Genomic DNA, 11,495 nt, shown 5'->3' with positions numbered 1-11,495 from the left:
GAAACAAAGCCTGTCATGGCGTCTGTTAGGTTCAGACTCGTGTTCTTACACATAAACTATGGTTCCAGAAGGTACAGGAGAGTTAAGGGTTATTTCCTAAAAATTTTTATTTGTTGTTTTCTTTTAAGAAGCTTGGACTTTTCATCCGGTCTGTGGAGGGTATTCATGGAAGGACTTTAAATTAGAAGTTGAGTGAGATGAGTCGGGTCATCTGTGGTGGTGTCAAGTTGTCATGCATGGTTTGGGTGAAGGAGATGAGATCAATTTTGGACACATTTAGTTGGATTTGGGCAGAGTTTATATAAACAAACCAAAAGCAAAGAGATGTATATATCTGAATGTGAGAAAATAGTTCAGGGCTGTTCCTTGAGAAGACACACATAGAATATTTTTGGTATATTGAATAGTTACAGATTCTGAAGTAAGAGTCCAAGTGTGAGTAAATTTAAAGAAAAGCTCTATTCTTACTGGCTTATTCTAAAGAAGGCTCCAGGTGATTGATGCTATTTAATTAGCATACAATGGATATCATGCAAGCTACTCTCTACATAATCTCTAATCTTAGCAGCAACACTGTCTGTGACTTTTGCACTGTTTGATTTATTTTTGCAGACCAGAAATCTGAGGCCAAAAGAAGATAATTGCCTTGGCTAATGAGCCCCCTGACCACACTCCCACCAACCCCATAACAAATTGTAGGCCTTCACCTGAACGAGGACTATTGGATTCTAAGACTTTCTCCTCCACTCTTTTTCATATCCATGACCATTTATGGTGATAATTCTGGAGGGAAAAAAGTACTAAAATTGCTTATTATCAATGCTAATTTTAAGAATAAAGGTATCTTTTGATTTTACCATTTAATCTTTGATTAAAATCCCTAAATAAACATCAATTCATTTTATAATTTTATTTTCCTTGAGGATAGCCCTGTACTGTATAGATATGGTTAAATGTATATACACTTCTACATTATGAGTGATGACTTTATAAAGACTTTATTCTTTAATGAGTGAGATTTTATAATTTACTTCTTACTTAGGTCCTGTGTGCAACTCATATCACTGATTTCCCTCGATATGCTGCTGCCTCCAAAATCAGTGCAGTAAGAGGATGTGCCTTGGGTAAAATCGCATTCAATTTCAGGAACCAAAATGTCTCCTCAGAATCTGAATTCACAGATCTTCTCAGTGACCTGGCCTCATTGTTTTCCTTAGAGACAATGGTCTGGGCACTGAAAGATCATCTTATAATGTTTGGTCAAAGATCAAGTGGGACCTACAGAGAATAAAAGCTGTATACATCCTTCCTACCTGCTGGGATAATGTCATGTTCCCTGTAGGATGGTGACATTTGTGTTTTCTGGAGGAAAATTAATCCTTCAAATTGACTTGAGGGATGAACTGAAGAGTTGTGAGGTTTTGCTTTTGTTGTTTCCTTTGAAAGGAAGATGCCATTTGAAAATTGTCAGCATGACTGTATAGGGTGTGATACATTTTACAAAGGGACCCACTAGCAACAGTGCTTTTAGACCTATTTAAATAATAACACAAAAAATAATGGCAATTTTCCTTGTCCTCTTTTCTCAGGTTGACAATCTTAATTTGTAAATTTAAATAACAAAATAAGGTCCCTTGAATTAACTATTCATGTATTTGTTATTCTAATTCAGTAAACTTGCTAAAGATTCCTGGTAAAAAGAGCAGTAGTCTGTAATTTTTGTGTTGTTTTCTTGTACTCTTTCACAAGCATAAAAGGACAGATAAAAACCAACAGATTTTAAAAGTAACCACATTCTGAGATAGTATTTAATCTATTGGTGTATGTAGGTCTCATACTTATTGAATTAAATTAATATTTATTTAAACTTAACATGCATAAAGTATTTCTAGTAGTTATTTACAAAGACAAAGAATAAAGGGCAGTCCTACCCCCAAATACCTTATAATACAATTATGATAAAATGTTCAATGCATGGAATTGACTCCCAATTTTTTTCATGGAACTCAGGACTATACCTAAATAACACAAGGTTAATAAAATCATTTTTTTCCATTGCTAATTTCATTTTTAAAATAACTTAATATATATTTAACATTAATAAAAAAGAGGGGAGTATTCATGTTAACAAAAATTTACTGAGTTCTCACAATTTTTAGCCTCTTGGGGAAACAAGACAGGTAAGATGAGGTATCTCCCCTCAGAGTACACATGTGGAAGCAAGATAAAGAATGCGATGTGTGGGAACATGCGTTACTTGGCACATGTGAGCATGTCACTAACAGGCTTACAGTCTACCAACCAACCCCTATTGTTGTCAAGATGAAATTTAAATCACTAAGAATAGCACACAAGTCCCTGCATGATCTAGGCCTTCTCTATCTCTCAGGCCTTAACACCTACCATTTCCCTACTTATACCCTTCTTTTTAGAAGCACAACACTTACACTTTTCTATTTTATCGTCCTGTGAATATGCCCATGCATTTTCCCCTGTCTGGAATGTTCTGTGGTCATTAAACCTAAGTACATCTTGCATCTTCAAACTCTGTCCTTGTAACTTCCCCTGAGAAATGTCTCTGACATCCTCTATTGGTTTTAAATCTGAAACCTTTGCTCCTATAGATACCTATATGTACTTCCCAAACTAGTGAATCCCTGTGCACATTGCACTGTAAATACAGTTTCTCCAGCACAATGTTGGTGGGAGGCAAGGGGAAAAGGAAGGCAATTTTCTGTCTTAAGTCTACAGGGGAGAGCAATATGCACACCTTCACCTTTCCAAGGCAGAAATGTACAGTTACAAACACCCTGTAGCACAAGTTCACACATTCAGTAGAAAATTACACTACAAATTGTACAGTCCACACTTCAGCAACATCTTCACATTATGACTGAGTACACTTGCCATATCGAAACAAACTGATTTTTTATCTTTTTAAATATTTCCACAAAGTTAAAGCCCCTTAAGTCTATCTTCCCAACATCTTCTTTATTCATATTCTATTTTGGTCTTACCAAAAAATTCTAAGTTTTCATCCATGGTATAATTAAAATTAATTGTGATATCATAGCCTAAGCCCAAGATTGGAAACAATCTATGATTTCTTGTAAGATAATACCCTTCCCTACAAATGTCTTCTACTGAGGATGTCTAATATACACAGAAATACACACATCAGATAAGTAAACTATCTCCAATTTACTTCCCAAATTTGTTCTTGTAGGATGTGGGGAGAAAGGGCAAGCAGATTTGGAATTTAGAAGCCTTGCCTTTTAGTTTATCTGTGGTTCCTAATTAACTTTTTAACCTTGATTCAGTCACTTAATCTTTCTGATTTTCTAATTATCTATTGTAAAACAAGAAGAGTTAAATTAGATGGTTACTAGGGTCTTTTAAAACCCTAGTAAGAAGAAAAGAAAACCTATGAAAATAAAACGACTCTTTTTTATTACTTAATTTCTTTTATTTTTTTAATAGTTTATTGTCAAATTGGTTTCCATAAAACACCCAGTGCTCTTCTCCACAAGTGCCCCCCACCATCACCACTCCCCCCCTTCCCTTTTCAGCCCTCTGTTCCTTTTCAGTATTCAACAGCATATAAAAAGAATCATCCATCATGATCAAGTGGGATTCATTCCTAGGTTACAGGGCTGGTTCAATATTCGCAAATCCATCAATACGTCAGCTCTTGTGTTCCACTTTGGCCTTCATTACCAAATGAGAAAGAGAAAGCTTTATGATGTTCATTTTTTTTTTTTAGGAACAGAAATTCATCTACATCATACTGGTTGTATTACAAAAATAAAATTTGTATTATGTAACTGCTTGATTTTATTCATTTAAGACTAGCTATAAAATGTTAATACAAAATGTTCACATAAAATGTAATTATTTATCTAGTGACTGTCCTGTTTTATTATATGCTTAACTGATGCTTTTGAATAACTACTATTTATTACAACATTAATGGCATCATTTGATTGGGAACACTGCTGGTGTTTCCTTTCAGGAAAGCTAACTCTAACACAATGCTGACATCAGGAATAAATAGGAGACATTAGGGATAAACAGCAGTGTAAAAGGCAGTAACCCTCAGGAAGCCTGCTTATTTAAACTGGTTGTAGGAAGTGCCAGGAAGTTTAAGAAGAAAAATGCTAGACTTTGAAACATGATCTTTCTCAAATAATTCCAAGAACCAAGTGCAGGTGTGGCGGGTAGAAACATGTAACTAGCAGTTTTAGCATTTGAATTATTGTGGAAAGGAACAAAGGAAGCTAGAGTAAGGGAGGAGGAAGGAGAAGCTTGTGTGGAATCAAACTGTGCTCCAGGTTTCCTAGGCCTTGGGGCTCAGGGCTTTTTGTTTGTTTCGCATTTTGTTTTTAATTTTTTAAATGTTTTTTTTCTTTCTTTTTTTTTTTTTTTTTGAGAGACACAGCGCAAGCAGGGGAGGGTCAGAGAGAGAGGGAGACACAGAATCTGAAGCAGGCTCCAGGTTCTGAGCTAGCTGTCAGCACAGAGCCCCATGCGCAGCTTGAGCCCAGGAACAGTGAGATTTTGACCTGAGCCCAAGCCAGATGCTTAACTGACTGAGTCACCCTGGAGCCCCTGATTCACATTTCAAAGTTGTCTTTGTGGTAGATATACCAGCCTCAGGGTGGAGAGGTCCTTAGTGTGGTGTTGTGGATATAAACAGTTTAGCCCTCTAATGGGAAATCAGTCAAAGGGGGAAGAATAAGAAAACACCCAAAGGGTAATCAGTTTAGTGTAAATCTTACTTTCTTCAGTGAAAAGAGCCTCATATTCTGGTAAAGACGTCATGAAGTATTCCAGACCAGTAAGCTGAATCTGCAAAGAATGTCAAAAGCAGGAAAGGCCTAACTTCTTGAAAGAAAACTTTGAATTTGGAGTATAGGTGTGTTCTATCTAGGTCAAAAGAAGTTTAATCAGTGAGGGACTCTCTTGCCTCCAGGATTACAGAGGTGAGCCTTAGGTCAGTTTATAGAGGAGCCCCCAGGCTACTAACTTAAAAAGCAGGTGAATCTACATTTTTTTCCTTACCAAGAGGTTCTGGGACAGTGGTCTTCAAAATCAAGTTTGTGTGAAGATATTGTTTATCCATAGAAAGTGTAGACTCTTCAAAATCAAAAGATCATCTAAACCCTGACACCATCACAGTCCTCTTTGGGGAGGTGACTCCGGTCTCATGCTTGTAGGTATTTAGCCTAGAGGACTAAAAAACGTGCAATTAAAATGTCTGATATATTAGGGGCCCCTGGGTGGCTCAGTTGGTTAAGTGGCCAACTCTGATTTTGGTTCAAGTCATGATCTCCCAGTTCATGAGATTGAGCCCCGCATCAGGCTCTGCACTGACAGCCTGGAACCTGCTTGGGATTCTCTCTCTCTCAAAATAAACTTTAAAATAAAATAAAATAAAATACCTGAAATATTCAAAGGGCATTCAATAAGATATATGCCCACAGAATAAGACTCCTTGTTTTGAACAGCTTTCAATAATAATGGTTAAATGTTTGTTTATGTGCAGGTGCGTGTGTATATACAAACACCATATATACACGTGCACACACACTCACTAGAATATAATCTTATTTAACCCTTATGCTAACCTTAGATGTTAGCATTATTCTCATTTTTCAGATGAAAGTGGTAAACCAGATGTAATTTGCCCAGTATCACATACCAGTAGCTTCCAAATTCTAACTCAGGAATGCACGGTTACAAATCCCATACTCAATGTCACTAAGCCAGTGTTACTGCCAATATGGTAGAGGGAAGACGTTATAGGACTTCTTATGCATAGACAATGTGCTGGCCCAAAAAAGTAACAGATTGTTTTTTAAGTTTATTTATTTTGAGAGAGAGACTGAGATGGGGGCAGGGAGAGAGAGAGAGAGAGGGAGAGAGAGAATCCCAAGCACGTTCTGCACTATTAGCACAGAGAACATGACCTGATCTGAAATCAACCATCAGTCCCTCAACTGATTTTGAGGCCCCCCAAGGAAGAGGTTTATAAAATGTTTGAATGACTTGATGAATAGCAGGATCATGAGGGGAGCATCAAGGAGAGTCTGCGTCTGGGGGCCACTGTTAGAGCCACTCCACCACCTGGAGGGTAACAGGTCCACCTCAAAATGGCGGTTTGTTTCTTCCCACAATATGGGAAGTGGTGCTCTGCAACGCAAAGTAAATTGGGTAACTTCCGAAAATTTTTCCTCCCATCATGTTTTCTTTTGCATCTAGCCGTGAGATTAATACCTTAAATTTATAAGTAACATTTCATTAACCATTTTAACCTACTGTAAACTCTTATTAAAGTCCAACTGTAATTATATATATATATATATATATATATATATATATATATATTATGTAGAGAAGAAAAGCATGTAAATTTGATTAATTTTATTGACAAATTTTAACAATAAGCTGATAAAGCCAGAGGCAAGAATAAATACAGATCCTCTAACTGATTATATATTTTAAAAATACTAATTCTAAATGAGATTTTAATTTAAAATGAGATTATTTTGGAACAATATTGTGATAAATGTTAAGTGTGGAATTTTTTTAAATTCCCTGCAGCTTTGTAGAGGTACTCAATATCCTAGAAGAATCTCATGTTTTGAGATCATGTTCAGAAACAGTTTGGACACAGGCATATTATAAGATGATTAGCCGTAAAACATTTTCAGTGCCTGTGATCTATAGTTCTCTGCAGAGCTTTTCAAAAAGTAGACTATTTTGGTACAATAATCTCAGAAAAATGTTTTGGTGATCATGTATTCTCATTGAAGGGATTAATATAATGGACTTTGAACTACTTTAAGTAAATTCTAGCAGCCGTATAGAAATGACAACAAATGTGTTTTTGGTAAAAAGTGGTGATTTTGTTAAATAAGTGTAAAGCATGCAGTGTAGGCAGTGGTTGTGTGCTCCTCAAGGCAGAAAGCTAACTTTGTAGCCTAACATCAGTGGTGACATGTTCTTCCAGATGGAACACTAACTCATTAACATAATTCTAGCCAGAGCCATTTCCATTTAAACTTGGAATATCTTGCTACTTTAGCTTTTGTTGCACAATGAAATTTCAGAGTTTAGAGATGTCAAAAAAAGTTGATTGTGGCAGCACTTATATTTTTTGTCTACATAGTAATAGAGTATGATCTTGTCCTTCAGAAAAAAAATTCTTATCAATATTAGGCTTCACTTAAATCTAATTTCTAGACATTCATAATGTAATCTTCAAAGAAGACTTAAAACCACCTTTGGTTTTGTCTGCAGCTGTTTTACAGAACGATTACTTTATGAGCCTGATTCTTGACATGCATTTACATGAAGCCATTGATGTGAGCAAGAAAACTAATAAAACACAGCCTATATTTTGCTTTGTGTATTGTTTTAATCAATATTCCCTCTGCTGGTTTAATAGGAAGAGGGCCTCAAGGACAGCGCACATTATCAGATATTTATAGAATGCTTTTTGCTATTAGAAAGACATTAAAACGTAAAGTCAGGAGTTGAGGCTCCTGTGAATTTATTAGCTTTATTTGTACAGCTATTCCTTTTTAATTCATACTATTAATCTAAGTAGAAAAATTGTTACCCTGGGGCATTCCTTTTTCCAAGATAATTTCAGAGGAACATGATGTTTTGGTGGTAGCTTTTATTTTTCCATCCTTAAATTCTGAATTACTTTATTGTTTTCTCTAGAAATTCAAAACAACCTCTCCTGTAAGCCCAACATCAGAACACTGAATGCAGTCTGTCATTCAAGGTGATGTACCCACTTGCTGTGCTCTCGTTCTCCGCAGGCACTCCATCTGCACCGTGTACATTGAAGTGCTCCCTCCAAATAATCAAAGCCCTCCCCGCTTCCCACAGTTGATGTACAGCCTTGAAATCAGTGAAGCCATGAGGATCGGTGCTGTTTTATTAAATCTACAGGTATGCTCTTAGTAGATCTATAAAGTTCTACGGGGACACTCTGGAAGCCTAATAGGCCCATATTTGGGCACAGAGGGAAGTTTGCACATCTGCTGACACTCTCGTGAAGGAAACTTCCATCTGGGAAGGAGAGCAGGGGTCATATGGATGGAGGGTTGCCTCAGCTGATCTATTCTATTGATTGCCACCACTGAAGGACTCACACAAGCTGGCAGGGATTAGCGTTAATCATTACACGAAAGAATGTAGGGATTGAAAACATGCACTTGAATATTTTGTACTTTGCACTCAAGAGTCTGCAGCCAACCCTATCTCAGAGCCCTGTGCCCCAGCAGGATTTATTTTTGCTATAATGCCGTATGGAGAAAATAGCTTTGGGTCCACTGGCTGACAGCAGGCAGTCTAATTCTGAGGCAGACAACTGCACTCTGTGGCCATGGCAAATCTTGTGATTTCTGGGCCTCGTTTGTTCACTTAGATGAAGGGAGGAGGTTTAGTTGATACTCCCATTTGCAGTTCCAGATGCATGGGCATTATGAGTTACTTGCAGGATCACTGCTTGCGTTTCACTATTTATACACTCCTGATTGAAGCACATTTGGCCAAGAAAGGCTGCCTCTTCAACTGAACCTACAGCTGCGAGTCAGGCCACCTGTGGTGTCGCTGAAGGCCCCTTGCTGTACAAATCATAGTGTGACACGTCACTTCGCCTGGGGATGTCTAGAGCACAGGGAATTTACCTTCTCCTGGTGTTACATGGGAATGGCTGACGTTGCTGACCAGAATTCGGGAAGCTGGGCTTGACAGTTAAGAGAGATGTTCATGTGGAGCTGGAAGAAAAACCCAGCATCTATTTGGACCAGCAATGAGGTGGTGTCTCTGCTCTGGTATTTATTTTGTTGCTTTTCCCCAGGTAACTAGAGAGAATTTGCTTTTGATGTTTGTTTACCATTATAACATGTGGGGAACAAAATTATGTGAAGGTAGACATATTAGCAACAGGGAAATTTGGAGCATTTTAAAAGAATAAGGGAAAGGAGCCACATACATAGTCTCTTTAGGAGGGAAAGAGTAGCCAATTGAATCATGAATAAGAAAAAAATATGAAAAGTAAATATGAAGACAAGTGCATTTAAAGGAATAGTGAAAATCTTTTCTAGATAGATAGATAGAGTGATAGCAATTTCTTTGTATAAACAAGAAGAAAAATAAATAAACCCTAGATTTGTCAGATTCAGGCTACGAAATTTTACATGTTTTTCATTTAAATGGTTTTCAGAATGTGCCTTTGTATGATTTAGCTTCCTGTGAGGTAACATAATCTTATTTCTGAGATGGCCTAGGTCTCATTTCAAAAAATCCCAGAAAGTTCCAGGAACCGTATTATAGGAGAATAACTGTACCTGTGAGTGAAAAATAAAAAGGAGTTGGTCTTTTTATATCTCAAATTCCTCTGCTGCAAAAGCTGAGAAAATGCTTGAAATGGCATTTCTATTCACCCTGTCTGCTTCTGGGAGGAGCAAAAGAAAGGTGCCAATTGTAGTGGCGGTCGCCAGGAAGGGATGAGGGTGTCCTCATCGTGGCATCTTTCATAAGCCACCAGCCATTCACTTTTGCTCATGATCAACTGAGATTGGATTTAAACTAGTGACCTAAAAGCTGAAAAGCTTCCACCAAATTACTGTTCCAGAGACTTCTATTAACAACGCACCAGAGGTACCTCTGGCTCCATCCTCCTCTTTTTCACACGTGGCACTGCTCACTGCTGCTGACTCACTGCTCAGTTTAGAAAGACAGATTCGTGGAGAAATGTATTTTTGAATGTAACAGCAGTCTGGCATCCAAATAATCTGTTTTGGCTGAGATCAAAGTGGTTTCTTCTCAGGAAACAATCCTTGTTTCTCCCTGTCCCCTTCCCCTTTTAAGTATTTTCTTTTCATTCTGTCTAAAAGTGGCAGGGGAGCCTGTGATTTTCCTTTGGTTATTAAGGCTGTCTAGACTGGCTGCTGCATTGATGGTGTTCAGTGGAAAAGAATCCAACCCAGAACTCTGCTTTCCAAAATTCCTATACTGAGCAGGGTTAGCATTAGCCAGCTTTTTTTCTTCCACAGTTGGTCCGATCTTTCACCAAAGCATGATTGTTAAGCACCCCAACTGGCCAGTGAATCCTGTTAGAATTCCTAGACTGTGCACTGGGATCATGGGGTCATGGGAGCCCCCTGTGCACACCTATCCCCGCTCTGTTCCGTCATGTCCATCGCTAGCCTGACATCAGCCATGGTGGGTGCATTTATGGCACAGAAATTACAGGTGCCACAAATGAGTACTTTTCACTGAATCCAGGGCCCATTGTTAATCCTTCCCAGTACACCCCTGGGTATGGAGCGTAAATCACGAGCGCATGTTCACTTCATCAGCCTCCTGCATCGTCGTCCCTCCGAGATTCTGAAATCCCCTCACACCATCACCATCACCCTTATGCTCATATAATAATAATAATAGGTAAAACGTATGTGGCACTTAATGAGGTCCTGCTGAAGTTCTTCACTTACGGGTGTCTATGGACAGCTAGGTTATAATCCACACACTCTCAGACTCAAAATGTCAACAATTTGCTACTCAAATTGGTTATTTCTCACTCCCACTGTGCGTGCACCACAGATCCATTTCTGTTCCACTCTCCATCATCTTACGCCCACTTGGGGCAACCTCTATGTGGAGCAGTGGTGTTCTTCTGACAGAGTGAAAAGACAGACACAAGAAACCACAATTTGGATCTTAGCCCTTCTCCCAGAAGTGACACCTGACTGCTCAGCCCGCGGTTCATCCATCAAACTCAGGCGCAGGCTACTCCTGAGCCCCTCACCCCAGAGATGTGCAATCCCCCACGGGAAGCATGGACGAGCCACCTGTCTACTCTGCTGTCGGGAGCTGTGAGCGCTGGTTCATAACTTCCTTCCACGCCATTGCAGGCAACCGGTGTGCTAAGTGCATTATCTCTGCCCACCATGGGTCCCCACCCTGAGAGCCCCCAGGAACGGTTTTCTCACCAGCCTCCAGTCTCTTGGAGCTGCACCACTTATTTTCTGGGTGCTTCTTAGGCACACTCCACTTGTAAGTGTCAGGCTGGTATCAGTTAGGATAACTAGGTTTCTGTTGCCAACCTCCGCACTCAGTGCCATCAGAGGTCGACACAGACTGTGCTGTCTTCAGTCTTTGCTCCACAGCCCAGGTGATGTGGTGGCCTCTGTCTAGAACAATAGATCTCTTTTTTTTTCCTTTTTAAAATTTTTTTACTGTTTTTATTTATTTTAGAGACAGAGAGAGACAGTATGAGCAGGGGAGGGTCAGAGAGAGAGGGAGACACAGAATCTGAAGAGAGACTCCAGGCTCTGAGCTGGCTGTCAGCACAAAGCCTGATGCGGGGCTCAAACCCACAAACTGTGAGATCACGACCTGAGCTGAAGTCGGACGCTTAACCAACTGAGCCACCCAGGCACCCCAAGAACAATAGATCTCTTGAGGGCAGT

At 39.0% G+C, this 11,495-nt stretch overlaps 1 protein-coding gene across 1 annotated transcript in view; it reads left to right on the top strand.

Annotated features, from left to right (window-relative positions):
- The window catches only part of PCDH15 (protocadherin related 15), a 697,494-nt gene that overhangs the window by 428,868 nt on the left and 257,131 nt on the right, over nucleotides 1-11,495 (top strand). The window contains exon 15 of the mRNA XM_029919519.1: nucleotides 7,833-7,965. Coding sequence (XP_029775379.1) covers nucleotides 7,833-7,965 — 133 coding nt within the window. The remainder of the gene's footprint in view (nucleotides 1-7,832; nucleotides 7,966-11,495) is intronic.

Source organism: Suricata suricatta, chromosome 2 (assembly GCF_006229205.1).
Source record: "Suricata suricatta isolate VVHF042 chromosome 2, meerkat_22Aug2017_6uvM2_HiC, whole genome shotgun sequence".
Taxonomy (NCBI): Eukaryota; Metazoa; Chordata; class Mammalia; order Carnivora; family Herpestidae; genus Suricata; species Suricata suricatta.
The sequence above is the reverse complement of the archived record's forward strand: the minus strand, read 5'-3'. Positions and strand labels throughout refer to the sequence as shown.